At 40.6% G+C, this 21,372-nt stretch overlaps 1 protein-coding gene across 1 annotated transcript in view; it reads left to right on the top strand.

The window, feature by feature from the left end:
• yjefn3 (YjeF N-terminal domain containing 3) overlaps positions 1-21,372 on the top strand; it is a 41,611-nt gene that overhangs the window by 18,611 nt on the left and 1,628 nt on the right. The window contains exons 2-3 of the mRNA XM_054789080.1: positions 10,208-10,316; positions 16,104-16,214. Of these exons, the coding sequence (XP_054645055.1) occupies positions 10,208-10,316; positions 16,104-16,214 (220 nt within the window). The remainder of the gene's footprint in view (positions 1-10,207; positions 10,317-16,103; positions 16,215-21,372) is intronic.

Consider the following 21,372-nt stretch of genomic DNA (forward strand, 5'->3'; position numbering starts at 1 on the left):
CATGTCATCAGGAACACACCGCCGCAGTCTACCTACAAGAATCTGTCAAAAGCACTGGCAAAATAATGAGATTATTCACTTGGTAATGATGTGGGGGTGATGAAAATGACCTTGTTCCTTTCGTTTTGTGTGTGTGTGTGTGTGTTTCGTTAACAGAAACACACGTCCACAAAATAATCTAGCCAATTAAGTGCGGTGAGTCATCTCTTAGTGTATTTAGTGTGTCTCGATACTGCAAGTGACCGTAATGAGAGATAGATGATGGCGGATGAGCGCCACAGGGGAGTGTAAAAGAGAGGAAATGGGAACGCTAAATGAGCAGAATAGTGAGGCCAGCTGGGTCTGATCAAAGCAAAGGAGCATCAGTGGATATATCATATTCTAAATAACGTTATTTTAACAACTACATGACATTCGGATCGATGCAGGTGGACCTACGGTGAGTGTGCCATAAGATGCGAGATCTTCTGTATTGTTTGTTCAGGTTAGCACTTTGCATCTTGCAAACACTATCAATAATATCACAATACAGTGAATGTATGATAGATGGTATACTGGAAGAAAATAAACAATAAATCACAATAAAGTAATCCCTCGTTTATCGCGGTTAATTGGCTCCAGACCCGACCATGATGAGTGAATTTCTGCAATGTAGGATTCCTTATTTATAGGGATGTCACGAGATTAAAACGTGGCAAGATTTCTCGTTGGGAAAAAAACTGTCTCGCAATCATAAATACTGTAAATAAATGAATAAATAACACGATAAATGAAAATGAACTTGATCATTTTGCCGACCTACTTATATTGCCGTGTGCGTGCGTGTCTCTTTTTGTCTCTCGCCTCCAAACAGACGGTTCACCCTGTGCATCCATTCAGCACCTAGACAGCGTTCCATAGAACAAGGGCTTGAGCGGAGTGAGACCGGGGTAGGCAGGGCTGCTAGCATGCACACACACTCACACACAGTGTGCAGAGTGCAGAAAGTAAGTCTTGTGAGGAGCAATGCAAGGTAACAGAGTCAAAACTAGGAGGGAAAAAGATGATTGCAAAATGCCACATCCCCCATGTGGGAATATTCCGGGTTTAAAAGGAATGAGCGAGGTGAGCCCTAACCCTAACCTAACACGGACTTACCTCAAACATATCCACCCAACCCAGTTTTCCCATTTGGGGAAAAAAAACTACACTTCGAGATGCAGAGAGAGAGAGAAGTCGCAAAATTCAATGCGCAGTGTGTCGAGGGACGACTGTACTAACTTCTAAAATCGTCTTGCAAATCAAGTACAAAAAGTGTTTCATAATATGATAACACACTTCAGTCTGATATAAAGCTATGTAGCCGGGGAAGTTATTGTACCGTTTCTAAATGTTATCAATTGTCCGTGATTGGCATCTGAGAGTCCAGTGTGCAATCAGAGGTTGCTGGTCAACTGTACAACAAATAAGAGGAGACAAAGTCAGATGTGAATGTGTGTTACCATTTTCATGCCTACAAAGAGGACTATGGTTGGAAGGCGGGCATATTTTCAACAAATGTGAACAACATAGTGGTAATTGGGAACGGTGATCATTTTGGTCATAATGATCATGAAAATTTCATACAGTTTCATATCTATTCAAAGCGAACACACAAACCGCAGTATCCATCCAGCCATCAATCCGTCCATCTATTATTTATACTGCTTGTCCTCGTTAGGGTCTCGGGTAAGCTGGAGTCTATCCCAGCTAGAGTCTATTGCAGTAATTACACAAATTTAGCCAGAAATGTACTTTTTTTCCTTCGAGTAATCGAGTAAGTTATTTTATAATGTGAAAGGTAACAGATAGCATATGCAGTAAAAATCGTTTTCATCATGTTACTTAGGAAAGGTCCTTATCTTCATAAAGTGCGGTATATTTTTTGTTGTTTGCCATACTATAAGAAAAAAACGTAATGATACACCATGTTGACATTGTCCCATCCTTAAATGAGCTACTCTACCTAATGGTGAAGTTGGTGAGTTACAAATAACTGGACTAGGGTGGCTAGAATTCACCGCAAACCCCTTTCACTACAATGTAATGTGTTAGATGAGTGATTAGAACGTCACATCAGTTCAGTAATGTAGATTCCCCTCGCTAGCGAGTGATTGTAAATTACAACTGAACAATTAACAGGCTAATGTGGTCGCTATCTAATGATTGTCTAATCATTTATGAAATACAGCAGATTGCAGTGAAGGTAGATATCGGTGTTAGCCGCCTAGTTCGAACTAGCGACAACCAAATATTCAAAACATGGCAAATACTTACGAGGAGTAGCAAATGATTGAATATCTAATAAACCATGAGTGACGTTACTGTGAAAATCAATAATTATGCTTAATTACTTACAATTGTATGCTTCTGTCGGTCACCGCTCTGCCACTGGAGTGTTGTATCTGAGTAAACTCTTCCTACCTCTTTATTTCAAGTCTGGCCCCTGGTTTCTAGGGCTGTACACCCCTTAGCACTTACCCCTTACCCATTGATTTAAGGAGAACTGGGACACCACTTAATTCTCACGAACACGCAAAACCTAGCGGTGAGGGCTAAGATAAGGGCTAAGGGGTAGAATTGGGATTCAGCCTAAGTGTGTGACATATAACAAACACAAAGCTGTCATGTTGCAGATTCAGGTTGAATCAATCATGTGCTGACTCTTGTGTATCAGGCAAATTGACTTTTTACATACAAATGTCACATAAGAGTGTTTAAAAAACACACAAAGAATAAGTCGACACTTTGTTTTGGTTCAATTGTCTTGAGTGTCATGCAAATCTCTGAAGGTTTGTGCATGAGTAATGACGGTGTACAACAGCTGTGAAGGAGAACACTCTGGAACTCTAACAAGCAGTGTGCTTTTATTCCCACTGTCCTCCTCTACAAGGCAGCCTGACCAATGACAAGCTCCCTGGTAGGAGAGCAGCTTTGAGCCTTCATAAATTGGTCCACTTGGTTACACAATGGTGGAGCCTGAGAGGCTGGAGGCAGGATTACAGACTTCATGCACATACTCGCTAAAATTGAATCTGTTCCATTCTGGATGCTGGACAGCCTCAGATTGGGAAATGGTGTTGTGGAGTTCTACAGGTTTGAAAAGGAATCCACCTACTTTATGTAACCTCTGATATACAGCATACCGTATTGATAGGGGTGTAACTGTACGCCATTATCAAGGTTTGGTTGGTACCAATGACGTGCAGTGAGGTTCATGGCTGGTGAGGACTGACCCCTTTGTTTTATGTTAATTTGTTTTAGGTTAATACAGGTTTAATACAGGTTGCTCATTAAGAGGATAACACGAAAATGAAGAGAATGATTCACTTTTGTTTAAAGGTTATCGCAAATAGGATGTTTTTCTTTAAACACATACTAGGGACGTGTAGAGTGACTCCCCACATGTACGTAAAGAGATTCCAAAGTGTTGTACGTCGTGGGGAACTTGCATATAGCGCAAGCAGAAAATTTCAACTTGCAAAGATTCACATTTCCTCCCATTTTCACTGTATTACTGCTAAATACTTGAACAATAAATGGCAACTCTCTGCTCTAACCAACGTTTTTCTGTCCCTTCTGGAAGGCCTCTTCGGTGGCAGCATATACTGTACACCTTAAAATGAAATCGCATCATGTGATTTCCACAGTCATACGTACCATGTCATGATCTTCTTCTTCTTTGGTATTCGCGTCCTTTCTTCCTCTTTTGGAGTTAATGTTGGTTGGCAAACTAGTTTATTTGCGCGTTACTGTCAAATCCTGGGCTGGAGTGTGGAGCACAAGTTTATCAGCAACAAAAAATATTTAATAATAATAAAACAAAATTGGCAAATTAACTGGTGGCACACGCGTGAGTAGATGAAAAATGTACGCACAACGCCTCAAATTTTATTTGGAGTCGGGAGCCCTGGAATGGGCATTCGGAATTAATACATTCAGAATCTCTGAGATTAGTGACAGATAGGGACACTTAAACGTGTAAGGGAGGGGCAAGAGAAGTAGTACTATAGAACAGGGGTCCCGGACCACCGGGTCGGGGCCCAGTACCAGTCCGTGGGCGGGGCCGAACTGGGCTGAGGAAAACTTTCAGGCCCAATGATAAAAAAAAATTACCACACAAAAAAAATACTTTTGTAAATAACTAAATACAAATTTTAAGTAACTACATATCAATTTTGGAAATATGGGCCATTATTGTATTCAAAAAATAATATAGTTTGAAGTTTTTGCATGTGTATGTTGTTTATTGCGAGTGTCCCACTTTGTTTGACAGTCCTTGAACGCACCATTGTACGTGCGCTAGTCTTCTCCCACTCCGCACAGATTGTCAACTATACTGTATTTTTATCGGAGTTTTTTCACTTCATATTTGCTCCCAAATGCTGATATTCTGTGGGAATGCATAAAGGTAAAGTGTGATGACGTTATTGAGTGCTAATGTGTATATTTGTTGTGTGCACAGCTTCAAGTTAATTCATGCTAGCACACTGCCTGTTACCACACACATCAAGCAGCGGCGCTATAATCTTCTCGCTGAAAAACAAACTCCCAAGCTTATAGTGGTGGATGGTGGGTCTGTATTCACTTTGGGCTTTTAATTTGATGTTGTTCCTGTCTTAGTTTTACACAATACATACTAAATGAGATAAATTACATCGCTATACGACCCCCACCACCACCACCCCGGTCTGCGGAGATTTGTGGGAACACGAGCCGGGCTGTGGGTCCAAAAAGGTTGTGGACCACTGCTATAGACTATTTACAGATATTAATAAAGTTGATCTATTTTCCCCCTATTATTATTCCCTTTTTATCCAGTTCCCTTGCGTCTTTCTCCTCGGAGCCACTTGGCAAGCAGTTCTGCCACGGTTATTTTAATCCAGCTCCTTATCGCTGTAGCACATCACATTGGAAAGGTGGAAATTAAGCCAAGCGAGATGGGGGGTTGATGGGGAGGAAGTGTCGCTGCTTCCACTGCTTCTCTCAGTGTTAGTGAAACATAGAGGCTCTGTTCCCTTGGGTGTATACATCTTATATATGCTGCACACACTATACAGGAACATGCCTGTCATTGCCAAGTACGGTAAGGTAAACGTGTTTGAGAGCTTATTCTGGCACATGCTGTGTTGTTTACTACATTTGATTGTATTTTCTGGTTCATGTGCTCCCAACACATGTGCCCTCCCCATGTTTATGGTTCCAGTTCCATGTAAGGAGATACAGCTTTATTAAAAGCTGCTTGTGATCACGGTTCAACAGTGCTTAAGTCAGGGGTGTACAAAGTGCAGCCCGTGCCACTTTTTTTTATTGGCCCATGGCACGTTCTAGATAATTTGACAAGAAAACAAACAAAAAAAAGACAAAGAAAGAGCAATAATTGCTGAAAAAAAATCAACAGTAATTTTAAAAGAATAAAGTGAGAGAAAAATGTTGTAATTCGACGAAAATAAAAAAAATAATGTAATTTTACTAACAAACTTGAAATATTACACAGACTTTTTTAAAAGTCGTAATATGAAAAACAAACACAACACTGAATAAAGATGTAACCTTCGGAAAATTAGGCTGGGGAGAAAGTCTAACCTAACATGCATGTTTTTGGAATGTGGGAGGAAACCGGAGTACCCGCACGCACGAGGAGAACATGCAAACTCCACACACAGATGTCCAAGCGTAGATTCAAACCCAGGTCTTCCCAATCTGCTGACATTGTGGCCAACATGCTAACCGCTCGTCCACCGTGCGGCCCCCAGAGGACCACCTGTACTGCCAAATGAATAGTCTCTGACAGTGTCAGTCATCGCCCAGTGTAACTCTATACAGCAGCAACACAAATGTGACATTTTTGTGTGCTGACACAAACTAGATTTCTCCTTGGAGACAATCACAAGTACAGAAGTCAAGTCCTCATGAGGTAATCCTTTTGTCTCATTGGAGCCTGTGGGGCTGAGGCGATCTTTGCAAAGATCAACTTGTCCCAGTGACTCAGGAAACATCCCTGAGGTGAGCTGTGGGTGACAGCTGCTGAAGCTCCACTGGCTCAGGTAAATGCCAGAAGCCCCACTTGGATACACTAGCTTGTTTTCACGCGTACACAAAAACACACACAAGGACAGACACAGCTGTGCCTTAAGGGAAACTAAAAGCTACACAAACAGGATTAGCATTGGCAACACTGTCACCGGGGAGACAAATTGCACACAATGCGTGGACAAACTTCACACCCCCACAAACTATAACTCACCTCTATAGAGCAGCAACAATGAACTATTTTCAAGGTTAACAAACAATTTACAATGTTATTATGCGAATGAATTATTCCAAGATTGCTTGAGGCTTGAATGCGACCTTACCTCACTGGTCACAAATATCAGCACACAAGCACAAAAGATAATTGTTTTGATTGAACTACAAACACAACAATAAACATCGATGAACTAACGGTGTTATTTTTGTAAAGGCCGAGTTCATTACCTTAGATTGTGCAGGTTGTTTTCCTCAAATCCTTAAGGAGATTAATTAAGACTTCCAAGTGGGAGCGCACTAATTATTTCATCATCCGCTGCTATGGTCCTGTGGAAGTGCAGTGCTGACATCAACCACTAGATGTCAGTAAAGTTCTAGTGTACTCGGTCACTGCACTACTGGTCGGAAGGAGCTCATCCTAGCGTCCTCGCTTGTGTGTTGTGCACACAGAGAAATGTGATCACTGAAGACAAGCGCACGCAAACACGTCACACACATTAATGGTAAACGCAGCACTCACACTGTCACCATGCAAAAAAAACAGTCTCTGTGTGAACACTTCTATACAAATACAGTCAATATGTAACCATGCAGCGGCCACGTGCAAAAAGACTTTATTTCTGGTTCACATGATCGATGTTCATATGACCACACTTCCTGAAGGCATGTTAGGGGTAGACAAACACCTCCACGTAGACGGCAACAACTACTGCAACAACTCCAGCAAGAATCAACTACCTACTACCTACAGCCCCCAAAATGGGCCTGATTTTTTTTTTTTTTTACGTTCACATTGAAATAAAATGCATTAATGAACTTATAACATTTATTCAAACATTTATTTTAAGTTACATATTACAGATGGTGATCAGCTCAATAAAAAAAATGTATAAATTACACATTATTTAATTATTTTACATACATTAATGGTATGGGAGTGAAAGGAGGGGAGATGAAGGAGCGGAGAGGCGCCTAATCAGTGACGTGCCGCTGTTACTGATCATTTCATTTACACATGCACAAACAGCTGTTAAATACGCCGATTGGAAATCATTTCCCACCCATCACTTTGGTGCCCCCTCTAGCAAGGCGCCCCCATGCGCTGCATATAGCGCATACCCATTTTTTGAGCCACTGGCAAGAATGTATTGGTTTGTTTACGATGATGCATTGCAGTTCAAGAACTATAACTTGAGCAGCATGTTCGTAGACAGCCACAATGTATCGCACCTGGCATCTTCTACCCTATGTGAAAGGAGCTTGCATTAGAGCTAATCAGATGGTGAAGGCGTACATAACGAAGTGGGCGTTTCACTCTATCACAGTTTTCCAAAATATATTAATTAATAAATCATTGCTGTTTCGTGGATGGGGCCGCACGGTGGTCTAGTGGAGATTGGAGTTTGCATGTTCTCCCCGTGTGTGCGTGGGTTTTCTCCGGGTACTTCGGTTTCCTCCCACATTCCAAAAACATGCATGTTAGGTTAATTAGAGACTCTAAATTGTCCATAGGTATGAATGTGAGTGTGAATGGTTGTTTGTCTATATGTGCCCTGCGATTGGCTGGTGACCAGTCCAGGGTGTACCCCGCCTGTCGTCTGAAGTCAGCTGCCTAAAGAGGAGAAGCGGCATAGAAAATTGATGGATGGATGGATGTTTCGTGGATGACTACAGCCTTATGAGTCAAAAAATATGCTTGGTTAGGCAAATATGACATATTTTTACATTTTTTAAATAATTAACATACAAATACACTCCTGATCAAAATCGTAAGACCTGTTGAAAAATTGCAAGAATTGACATTATGCATTGTTGGATCTTAAGAAGGTTCTAAGTGGAGCTTCAAAATGCAAAAAGAAGTAAATGGGCGTGAGACAAAAAACATTTTGAGTACGCAATTTATTGCAAACGAGCACTAAAGTGAAATAGGGTGTTCATCACCTGCTCAAAAGTTTAAGACAACAACCATTAAAAGCCAAAATACTGGCAAAAATATGGATTCAATGTCAATTTCCGTCAGGTGTTCACACTGTCATGATCTCTTGAAGGCAAAAATGCTTTCTCTCTTTGAATGCGGTTGGATTGTTGAGCTGCATAAGCAAGGCCTCTCGCAGCGCACCCTTGCTGCTGAGGTTGGACGCCTTAAGACAGTCATTTTAAAATTCTCAAAAGGTGCCGAGTGTTACAGAACAGTCAAGTCGTCGACCCAAAAAAATGTCACCGGCACTGAGACGGAGGATCCGATTGGCTGTCCGTCAAGACACGGGACGGTCCTCGGCCCAAATGAATGTTGTTACTGGTGGCGAGTGCACTCCAATAACCATCAGATGACATCTGTGAGGGTTGGAAGAAGAAAAAAACGTCTTCAAACCCCTTCAACGCTACAAAATTGCCCGTTTGGAATTTGCATGGGGGCACCAAACATGGGACATTGAAAGGTGGAAGAAAGTTTTATTCTCGGATGAGAAAAAAATGCAACCTTGACGGTCCTGATGGCTTCCCACGTTACTGGCATGACAAGGAGATCCCACCTGAGATGTTTTCCACACAGCACAGTGGAGGGGGCGCCATCATGATCTGGGGTGCTTTTTCCTTCAACGGGACCATGGAGCTTCAGGTTGTACAGGGTCGTCAAACAGCAGATGGCTATGTGGAGATGTTGCAGGGAGCATCCCTCATGACTGAAGGCCCTCGCCTGTGTGGTAATGACTGGCTTTTTCAACAGAACAACACTGTAGTTCACAATGCCTACCTGACAAAATACTTCTGCCAGAGGACAATCCTGCGGGTTCCACTGATCTAAATCCAATTCAAAACATTTGGGGATGAATGGCAAGGAAAGTTTACAAAAATGGACATCAGTTCCAGACAGTGGATGCCCTCCGTGAAGCCGTCTTCACCACCTGAAGCAACATTCCCAATAGCCTCCTGGAAACACTGACATCAAGCATGCCTAAACCAATTAACAAGAATGGCACAGCTACTCGTTACCGAGTCCTTGTTTGAAAATGTTATTTCCATTTTAGGGGGGTTTCAGGGTTATTTTTAGCTATAGTCTTAAACTTTTCACTTTAATGCTTGTTTGCAATAATTTGCATATTGAACTTTTTTTTGTCTCACTCTCAATTTTTCTTTTTGCATTTTGAAGCTTTACTTAGAACCTCCTTAAGATCCAACAGTGCAAAAGGTAAATTCTTTCAATTTTTCAACTGCTCTAAGACATTCAGAAAACACACTGAAAGACACGTCGTATTATTCTACAGTGGTCACTAGGTGTCAGTAATGTTACATTAGCCACAGCAACAAGTCCCAGAAGTACAGAAAATGCCAATGCTAACATGTGTGAGTCTATATTATGTCTCATTTTCTATTATTATGTCTAATATATTGGACAATATGATTGTAAAGTTGACCATAAGTGTGTTGTTGTAAGTCTAGAGAGCTCTAATAGTGTTAAAAACGCCTTTACAAGACTGTAAACAGGTTTTCTATGCTCTAAATATAAAAATATTGAATTTATATTCATAAGGAATCTTTGTGGAAATTCACGTATCACGGTCAAGTCTGGAACCAATTAACCACATACCACATATATGACATACTGTATATACACGTCCATCGTATATCATGTATAAGTCTCCTATTTGAAACTATTGTATTGCATAGAAGTTAGATGACTGGTTCTCAACTGGTGGGTTAGGAACCAAAAGTGGGTCGCAGACCTATTCTGGATGAGCCGCGGACAGCTTCTCAAATGCATCTGATTTGAAATCTTGTCACATTTTAATCTCTCTTCTGTGACACCCCTATTTCTGATCATGGGAAAATGTGGGCGTCATCTTAACACTGGTTGATAACCCCTGATCTAAATCATATGCAGCATATTCAAGATAAACTCTTGGAATAACCACATCATTGCATCCTCCTCTTTGTTTTCTAGTAAAGACGAGGCCAGTGCGATTGAGACAGAACTGCTGCGGGACTACAGGTTTGGACAACAGCAGCTGATCGAGATTTGGGGACACGCCTGTGCTCTTGCCATCTCGAAGGTTTGCACTTTAACCTTCATCCCTGTATGCACACATTTATCCAGATTTGCACCAAAACCTAATGAGTTCTTCCTTGGCTCATGTACAGTTTTGTGGAGAGCGGTTATGTCATTTTAGCGTAATAATGCTCACTAAATAGTTTAAAAAAAACACAACAACAAATAAAATATACTGCAGCTCGCACTTGAGAGAAGTAACTGCATGTGCAAAATTGGCGCATCAGAGCTGTGACAGTATTTATTCAATACTTTCATACAGGTGATCCCGTCTTTTGATACTAGCTCTGAAGTACTTCTACCCCCCATCCGGTGTCATTGCTGTTCACACATGGCATAAAGCCCTGAAAAAGACTGCTTTTAAGAGAAGAGTGAAAGGGCCTAATGGGACTAGAAGAGGTGAGTGGGAGCAAAGACAGGCAGAGTGGCAGAGACAGGAAGTGTGTGATTCAAACCACCATATCCACTTCCCCTCTTTATCCTGGTCCAGCGGCCAAGCTCACCAACGTAGCCTGACTGAACAAACACGGCCAGGCCGCGCACACACCACCACTGCCCACAGCAACCAGCGGCACACCGCCGCTTGCATGACATCACCGCTATTTGAAGACAATTACTGTAAGGGGAGATGCAGACAGTCTGATGTGGCCCATTTCACAGCAGACCTACTGCTGTTACTGTGTCCAGAAATACCACACCAGTAACACACACACACTCACACACCTCCACCTTTCGCTTGCCAGACAGATTATAGGTTCTCTGTAAGTAAATCCCCTCCACCGCCACCACACTCAGCAGAACCAGACTGTGGGCTTCTGTATCAGTCTGAGGCCGTTCATCACCTGAGTGGAGACGGGAGACGTTTTGTTGCCCCACAGCAGTAAATCTCCACTTTACACAAGCTCCGACACAGCTACACTTCTCATATATAAGAAAACCCCAGGGCCGGGTGTATTTGTTATTTCAGGGGCTTCATAGTGTTTTCTCCAGACTTGATTGGAGGTGAAAATGCATGTGAGGTATCCCCATGGCGGCTGTATGACCCCACTGACATTACACCCATTGAGGCCTTGTTTAACATTGCGATCAGACACTCACTTTGATGAAACAATAAACCTTTTTTGGGGGAGAAATGTGATTACATTTCATTTTCTTAAACTTCATGTGTTTGCCAGCTGGCTCTGCTCTCTTCTAACTGGAAGCTACATAGACGTACGCTTGATAGGTGCCACCAGACGGCTTGACGTGATAAAACACATACAGTGGAACCTTGGTTAGCGTCATTAATCCTTTCCAGAAGGTCAAACTCTAACCGATTTATTTTTCCCAAAATCCAATTAATTTGTTCCAGAAAGCCAAAAATGTTAACACAAAACATGTTTTTATAGTTTTACAATTATAGTTGTGCATGCATTAAAACACTTGAAAATGCATATACAGTACACACACATATGAACAATGGATGAAAGGGATAAATTAACATTTAAGGTTACTGTTACTTTCATTGAAGACATTATTCTTGCCAAAGACACGCTGTCGTAGCGAGATCAACACAGACACAACCTTTGTGTTTTTCCATTTGTTATTTCTTGAATTCAATAGTGTTTCTCTCCTCAAGTTTCTACTTTTCTTTTGCTCACGACTACATAAGTAACACAAGAATAATACAAAAAGAAAGTTGCAAGTGCCAGCAGTTAATAATAAAGATAAAGAAGGTGAGAAACACTATTGACTTTAAGAAACGACTCATGGCAAAACAGGAACGCGGGGTCCGGTTAATCTCGCTGCCACATTGTGTCTTTCTCAACAATCACGTCTTCAGTTAGAAGAGTAAAAGTAACCTTAAATGTTGATTTATCCCTTTCATTCGTCATTTATATGCATTTAGAACTGTTTTATGCAACTGTAAAACTATAAAAACATGTTTTGTGTCAACGTTTTTGGGACATGTTTATTTTAAGCGTCCACTCGCTCCAACCTGTCCTTCAGGGTGAAAAATGTTATGTCTCGTCTTGTTTTACCTTATCTTGTGCTTTAGGTCTTCGCCTAGCTAGCATAATTTAATTCTTCCCGGATTTTGCAGCAACTGTAAAAATATAATTCTTACATGAGAACATATCATAGAATTCCCAGAAACAAAGTACATGTGCCCTCTCGGGATGACCGCAGTGCAGCCTGATTGGATGCTTCATTTCATCTTCTGGCAATGCCATGACATCATTATTGATCATTCATAATCTTGCCTTTGATCTCCTTTTGGAAAAAATCCAATATTCAGTTCATATAAGAGATGGATCTTAGGAAAGTAAGAACTTTCCTTCCCTGAACACTCAGCACATTTTGTTCTTTGAGTTGAATCAATTGAGAAATGGCATTGTTGGTAAGAAAGGGAGACGGAAAAAAAATACAATAAGACAATTCTTGATTTTTAGTATTTGCACCATTGACATAAGACTGTAAACATCTCCGCAATAATGTTTGCTAACTCTGTTAGATCTAGTCATTAGCTCTGTTGGTCAGACTGCACCAGGCTTGTTTTGTAATTAAAATCAGAGCCATGCATCAAGAGCGAACTGCCTGAAATGATTGCGTTCTGCTCCCTTTATAGCGGCTCGCATCCAACACTATTCGACGGGTAATAGCTTCTCCAGCAGCATGAAACATTTCTACAGCCGATATCAACCATCTTCCTGATCGACGTGCTCCCTCAGAGGCGTTCACTTGGATAAGTGCGCGCAATAAAAGAGTGGTCATAAAGGGAGAGAAACAGACGTGAAGACCATACAAAGGAGAGAAGTGAGCTGCCAAATAAATGTACGATGATCATCCAAAAACACATAACATTTGAAGCTGCTGTTTTTTTTCCAGGGGCCGTGAACTGTGCATCATGCAGCTTCACCAGCTGAACATACAACACATGATACTTGTTTTTGAAAATGTACTCACCACTACCTGGCCTGGTGACGCATTCACAAAATTGCCAGTCTTTGGGAGCCCAATGCTGTAACACCTCCCGTCTCAAGAGTACAAAGATACAATCCCTCCTTTAAATGTGAGCTTGCTGCGATGTAAGAAAAACTGGGACGCTAGAAATTTCAGACCTCAGACTGCAAAAAATGCAATGGAATGTCACTTAAAGTCGCATTTGCCCATGATGACGCACTATGTCATCCCAAAAGACAGTTGGGGGGAAAAATGCTTTGGAAAACACGCTACCTTCATACACATATCCTCAAAGTTTTTATCATCTTTAGACAAATGGTGAATGTCTCATGGCCAATTAGTTGCTAAGTCCCACCCGTGCCCCTACAAAGTCATTTTGCATGATGGCGGTTATGTTTTTCAACAAACCTTAATCACATTTTACAGACATGTGCTTGTCCCCTAAAGGTGTGTATCACATTCTGTGGTAATTAGGCTAAACACCCCAAAGTTACAGTGGTTGTTTTGTAGAGCGCATTGAGCTGTGTGAGAAATTTTAAGTCAATCCCACTTATGGGGGTCAGAGTAGAAGGTCTAGCTTACACAAGTACATAGGCTACCCATTTCTTCAAGTCGTTGCCTCCACTCTAATGAGACTCAATCAAACATTCAAACAAATAAGCACTGCATCTAAAATAAATGCCTTGTTTTTCTTCTCCGGAAAAAAAACAAATGGTGCTGTGAAGTGACTGCAATTACCCTAGATAAAAAAGGTCTCCCCCTCAATGAACAGCCACTATAGAAGGAAAAATATGTATGTATATTAGTGCTGTCAAATTTAACGCGTTAACGGAAATTCCCTTTAACGCCACAATTTTTTCTGATACGCGATTAACGTCCTGTTTGACCCTTGGCCCACACCGCAGCAGTGTTGTAGTTGATGTGGAGCCACAAGTGAGACCAAATAATGGAATGGTAAGTTTAGTTTTAAAGCCGTGGCAGATGGCTCTCTGGAAAAGACCAAAGTTATTTTTATTTACTGTCGCTGTGAGTTGATTTGTCACCGGAGTACATTGAGTCTCAAATGCCACTTGCTTGACTCAGATGGAGAAACTGAAGAATCTAAAGAATGTACCGGAGCACTTCAGGTATTTTTTATTGTCATTTATACAGCGGTGCCCTGGCATACCAGTGTCCCAAATAACAACTGTTTTTTTTAGACATGAGCCGAGGTTTACGAGCTGCTAGTTACCGGCAGGCATAGCCGAAGACAGCTATTTGGAGGTCTTTTGTCACCTTAGTATGTGGGGACAATGGCGGAAGCGAGAGAGCACACACACTGCACTCAATGAGATGGCAGTGAAGGCTCGAGAAGGACTTTATTAGCGTTATTACTATTATTTATTAGGGTTTGTGCTTGAACTGCTGCGTTTGTCAAAGAGGACAGAATAAAACTTGCATATTGCAAGACCTGTGGTGTCATACTTCCACGCTGCTGAAGTGGCCAGATCAAGAAAAGTAGTGTCAAAGAGCACTTGTGTGTGTGTGTGTGTATGTCTCTGTAAAAGAATGTATGGAAGTGAAGTATAAGCTATATCCTAACTGCACTACAGTATATGGCCGCAGTCCTGGTTCTGTAAACTTAGTTGTTGGGTGTTTTTTTCAAACCTTTATTTGTATTGTGAGTTACAATTATATTTTCTGACATTTTTTTCTTGAAGAGAATGATATGCGAGTGATAGACAGTTTACCTTACCAATGTCTACTTGTTGTACACGGTGTTTGTTTTTTATACATTGAGGTCCATGTTGTGCTGAAAGATTAAAAAAAAACAGAATGTTTAATAAACAACAAAAAAAATGCATAAAGCAAACATATTATCCAGTCTCATGTTGATAGGTGTATTCAAAACTTGAAAATAATCTTTCAAAAGGTACACTTATTATAGATTAAAAAAAATATTTCTACCTGTGATTAATTATGAGTTAACTATGGACAAAAAACAATTAATCACAATTAAATATTTTAATCGATTGACAGCCCTAATGTATATTTATCCCCTTTTGCTCGTTATGTTAACCACCTATTTGAACTTAGCATGGAAGATGTGCAAATAGCATGCAGGACCATAAAAATAGAAAGCTAGCTCACGAGACGACGCTTTATCAATCTGCATGGGAAATTTAATTTGTATGGTCTGTCTCCTGCTCCTCTGGCCTTACGATGTAACACCATCTGTCTTTGCGGCCCTCAGGGGCCACAAGGGCCTCGTCTGGATTTCCATTGAGATTGCAACATGATGGCGATAACTGCTGCCGTCCCTTCAGCTGGGATTCACCGCTTTTGTAAATAGGCTCCAGAGGGAGATGACCTTATTCCTTTGAATTTATTAGCGGGTGTAGAAGCGTGTAGATGTCCTTCAGGCTCATTATATTGGTGGAATTAATTTAGTGGTCAAAGCCAAAACCTGAAACTGGAATATTTTGAGTCTCCGTCAGCTAAACCTGCATGAAAGGTTCTGATTACGTTGACACGGCACACTTTCGCATGCCACAGTTTACGACTTGGATTGAATTGTTCATGGTGGTTATTTTTTGATCACAGTATCCACACAGAAAGCAGGTTAAAACTGTAAAGGGAAGCATCCTGTTGTGAGGGCACAGGTGGAGGTGGCATGCTTGGCATGCAGCATTGAGAGGGCGCTGGCACAGGCGTATATTAAATAACATGCAGTGCGTAAGAATCCTTTAAGTCTGATGGATACATACCAAATATTTATTGTCTCACAATAACCCTGTCTATTTTTCCCCCCTGTGAGACTTTTGCCCTTGTTTCTAAGCATCAGATTCTATTTTTGCTCTTTTTCCAGGCCTACCCGCTCAACTCTTTAGCAAAGAAGCAGCCGACAGTGCTGGTGATCTGCGGACCAGAGCAAAACGGTTCCATCGGCCTGGTGTGTGCACGACACCTGCGCATTTTTGTAAGTATTGTACAGTAATGTGGAGGTAATCTACGGTACATATATATATATATATATATATATATATATATATATATATACAGGTATATATACAATTTTGAAAAGTATAACGTATTTGACAATAAAACACATTCAACATTTTTAAAATATGATCAGTCAATGTGGATTTTGCGTTTAAGTGAGTCAGTGCCCCAGGAGAAAAAAAACGTAGTATGCTATGGTACAGGTAACCCACAGTATAGTAGGTACATCGATATTTGGGCTACGGTTTCAGTCCAGATTTGGTACGTTTTTTGTGTATACAACAACTTTTTCTCACAAAATTCCCTCTTTATTATTTATTATTATCATTAAATGATTTTTAAAATGAAACATGGAAATTAAACTACTGACAGGTAATTCTCCAATGAATAATATTTTCAAATAAAAAATAAAAATATAGATATACAGTCAAACCCGTCTTAGCGGCCACCTGTATCGAACGGCCACCTGCCTATAGCGGCCACCGAAAAATCTCCCGCTGAAAATTTGCGTGTTGTAGACCCTGTGTATAGCGGTCACCTGTCTAACGTGGCCAGCGGCCACCCATTTTGTATCCCTTGGTCAATATCTGACCGCATATAGCGGCCAAAATACCGACTTCATGCACGAAAAAGTTTCGTGCATGAAATCGTGTGTAGACTATAATTACTGAGTCCTAGTTTGACATAAAAAAAGCCGTCTTCTAACTTTGCAATGCCACCCTGAAAAGATTCAATGACGGCCAAAACGGTAATCTTCCCACTTTGCAATGCCGTGAATAGATTCTAAAATAGCCAAAACACCTGAATAAAACATCTAAAATATCACTTAATTGCCGACTAATTAGAGATTAGAAGCTCATTCAATAAGAAAGGAGCGATGGTATTGTTAGTTTACGACGATCTTCGCACCACCTCCGCACTCAATTGTTCACGCACACACCCATTCATGACTGCTTCACGCGTATCCTGTACATATATCCTCGGGCTCGTTCACTAAATTTTTTATTTCTTGCTTTTAAATTCGTGTTTAAAAAAAAATCAAAGATGGAAATTTGTGACGTCCTGCAGGACAGGAGCGAGCGTCCCCTGCGCTCTTATTTGGCGGGCTGTGCCTTCTCCGGGGAGGAAGAGGCAGCCGCTTCATGCCTGGTTGCCACGCAGCTGCGGTCAATTAACATTTGTGGCGGATAAAAGGCGAGCGCCGTCGAATGTGCGATATTACTAGTTTCCTCACCGGAGCTGTTACCGAGATTTACCTACCTGTTTATGTGTCAACAGAGCGTTTTCCCATATGTCTCTTGGTTTTGCTCCAGTGTTTTTGTGAATACATGTTAATATGTGTGCGCACAAATTCAAAATGGCCGCCAACCTGTCTATAGCAGCCACCTGTCTATAGCGGCCACTTTTGCCGTTTCCCTTCAGTGGCTGCTATAGACAGGTTTGACTGTAGTGTAAAAAAACTGAAGACTGTGGGGGCAACTTTGATGTGTACATTAAAGATGCTAAAACCAATCCAATACAGCTCAGTATGTTGTATTATAAGCTATATAAGCTTTGTGTTACAGGTGACAAAGCAAATATTGTAATATCTAATAATATGTCATTAGAAACCTGAGAGCCAAAAATGGCCCATAGGCCGCACTTTGGACACCTCTAGTTTACAGTGTTTCCTTTTAGGGAGGTGCTACAGTAAGAGTATGAACAGGGTGATGATTATATTATTTTTAGTAAAGTTCCTTACCTGAAGTGCAGCGTTAATAGTTACAGCATGTAGAACCGTTCTCATCTCTACAGAACAATGGCAGCACGCGGCTTTCATCTTATGCACTCATCTTTGTGCAGTGACGGAGGTGAAGTGTTCAAAAACCGGTGTACCGCACCTCGATGTTGGGGCCAGGAGGCGGGGGCCCCGAGGGACATGTTGCTGAGGAGTTTCGCCGGGTCCGAGTCTCCTTTGCACATCACCAACACACATGGGCGGGCCGCATGGGTGTTGTCACCTATGCTCACTGAAATACTGTATACTCTTGTCGTCGAATGCCTCGCCTTTTTGTCCGCGTTTAGGCAGACTGTCCCTCACTTGAAATATCTGTACATCCTATTTTTATTAGGTTGTTGTGCCTACCTAAGTTGTTAGTCATATATTAACGACATCGCATGATCACTCTATGGTCAAAATCTAGAACAAACTGTTCTCGACAATAAAAAACAAAAAAAAATCTACATTTAACTAGCATCAGGATTAACAGTCTCCTGGAATATAATTTCAGCTCCTGTAAACGTCTCTCCTAGCAGTTATCCCATTACCCTCTCGGCAAGAGCCCTCAGACAGTCATGACATCACGCTGTTGTTACTCTCGTTAATACAGTCTGCACGTGACGCTCCTGAGCCAAAATGTGATGTCATATTGAGCATCATGTCTGCCCCTCAGGCCTCACATGCGCTGATATTTCAGGACAAATTGTTATTTTTGGAGGCGGGTTTGAGTATCAGACATAAAAGTGTAAAAGGATATGCGTCTTTGATTTTTACAATTGAAATTATCTACACACTTTACCATATGTCTGTCGGTCGTATGTGATTTATTGGTGGTTAAAACAGAGTTAGATGGACTTTGCTTACTTTGGTACACCATGTTGCTACCCAAGTGAATCATGAAACTCATCACTTATGCTGCCATCTTTTCCTCCCGCATTTTACAACCATTTTTCAATGTTAGCATTTGTCTTTTCTCGCATACTTTATGCTCCTGTGGGAACACGTTTGTCATAGTTTGCTCTGAGAAGAGAAACACGATCGCGTTGCCCCGAGAATCGCTCCCCTGGTGTGGGTGTGTGCATGAAGAGACAACTTTAAGACGTGAGCAAAATCAGCTCTTGTCACATAATCACCATTTTATGAAGTTGTTTATATAGAACACCTACTGTAAGTCAAGTATCGAAATGTTTCAAGGACTGGATCAAAGCAACCTTCACAGACATCAGCCAAAAAATCATCTTCGTATGTGGAGACTTCAATACTGATCTTCTGAATCCAAATAATCAAAGGATAATAGATGACTTCATAGACACAATGTACAGTTTGAGTCTATATCCTAAAATGACAAGACCCAGCAGTAGAACAGACCATTGTGCCACGCTAATTGATAAAATATTCACAAATGATGTTGATAATAACATATATAAAAAGAGAAAGATTGAAGAGAAAAGGACTTTCCAAAGACTACCCAGAGAGAAAAGTATAAATGCGTTTAAGAAGAATCCGGAAGAACCAGGATGGGAGTGTGTGTACAGTGAAAATGATGTGGATGAAGCATATGAACCCTTAAATAATTACATGAAGTTCTACGATAACCACTGTCCACTGAGAGAATTATTGAATAAGCAAAAGAATCAGCTGTGGATGACAAAGGGACTGCAAAATGCCTGTAAGAAGAAAAAGACATTATATAGCAGATTTATTATACAAAAAACTAAAGAAACGGAAAAAAACGTATAAAATGTATAAATGGTAATGGTTAGGGTTTAATTCATCCTGAACATGCATACAAATCACACTGGAGCACACCACGTAGCACAATACACAATTTTGCATGGGAGTAGGAAGAAGCAAGGCTTATTTAATCCTACCCCTCATCAGTTTCACATTAGCTGCGATACATTTATTCACCTCTTTTTTTCCAAGTGTACTTCGTAAGGCTACATGACAATATAGTGCAAATATAGTCAAGGTTTATACTTACTGAAAGGAAGCTACAGACTTAATGATAATAACTGATACAAATGGTTGACAGAATTATAGCTCGATAATGAGCGAGTACAGACCATGTACTCACCAGAACGAAGAATTAGTAGTCAGTGTAGTGGTGGTTACTACAAGTTATGAAATATTTTGAGAATGTGTAGGAAAGAATATTATAGTCATTTATTAGACAAGAATGAAAAAAACATTAGAGCAATGCCAAATGCCAGAAATGATGATATGAATGAAGTAGTTGAAAGGTTCCATAACTACTTTGTAAATATTGGACCAAACTTGGAAGAAAGGATCCCACATTTCTGGTCAGAGGAGGAAGGGAATGAAAGTATGGAATGGAATACCAATTCCATGTTCCTCACTGATCAATAAATGTAAAGCAAAAATATCAACTGATTGTAATGGAGTTGAAATTGAAACAATAAAAAGGGTCATTAATGACATCGCAGAACCGATGATCAGTAACTTATCATTTCAGACATTTCCAAATAAAATGAAAACAGCTAAAGTAGTTCCAGGTCTTCAAAAATGGAGACAAACATCAATTCACAAACTACCGACTAGTTTCCTTATTACCACAATTTTCTAAAATCATTGAAAAGCTATTCAACAACAGGTTGGATAAATTCTTAAATAAGAATGAATTACTCGCAGACCGCCAATACGGATACAAAGCTAACATGTCAGTTTCCATGGCAATAATCGAAATAACCGAGGAAATTACCAACACTTTAGATCGCAGAAAGTGTGCAGCGACAGTATTCATGGAATTAACAAAAGCCTTCGATACAATTAATCACAATATCCTCATAAAAAACCTAGAAAGGTATGGAATCAGAGGGTTAGTTTTGAACTGGGTAAAAAGCTACTTAGCGAACAGGAAACAATGGGTAAGCTAGGAGAATATACATCTGCAAGCTTAAATATATTGTGCGGCGTACCCCAGGGGTCAATACAAGGACCAAAACTGTTCAATGATATCTGTCACGGAAGTCCTAAAACTAGAATTATTTGCAGACGATACCGTTGCATTTTGTTCTGGAAAAAGTACGCAAGAGCTAATAAAAAATGTCACAGATGAATTGACTATACTAAAAACATGGTTTCATAAAAACAGATTTTCCCTGAACCTAAGTAAAACTAAAATAATGCTATTTGCTAATAGCAGGAAGACATTAATCTCACATTAAAAATATACAACATAAAATGGCGAGAAACACCTCAATACTGAATAAAGCAAAAATTGTTCTGGTCTGGGGCTGCGTTTCATTGAAGTCAACATGAATTCCAACATCTACTGTGACATTCTGAAGCAGAGCATGGCAGTTTTAAAACATGGTAGTGACCCAAAACACGGCTGCAAGACTGGCCGTAACAA

The sequence above is a fragment of the Dunckerocampus dactyliophorus genome, chromosome 10 (assembly GCF_027744805.1).
Source record: "Dunckerocampus dactyliophorus isolate RoL2022-P2 chromosome 10, RoL_Ddac_1.1, whole genome shotgun sequence".
In the NCBI taxonomy this organism is placed as follows: Eukaryota; Metazoa; Chordata; class Actinopteri; order Syngnathiformes; family Syngnathidae; genus Dunckerocampus; species Dunckerocampus dactyliophorus.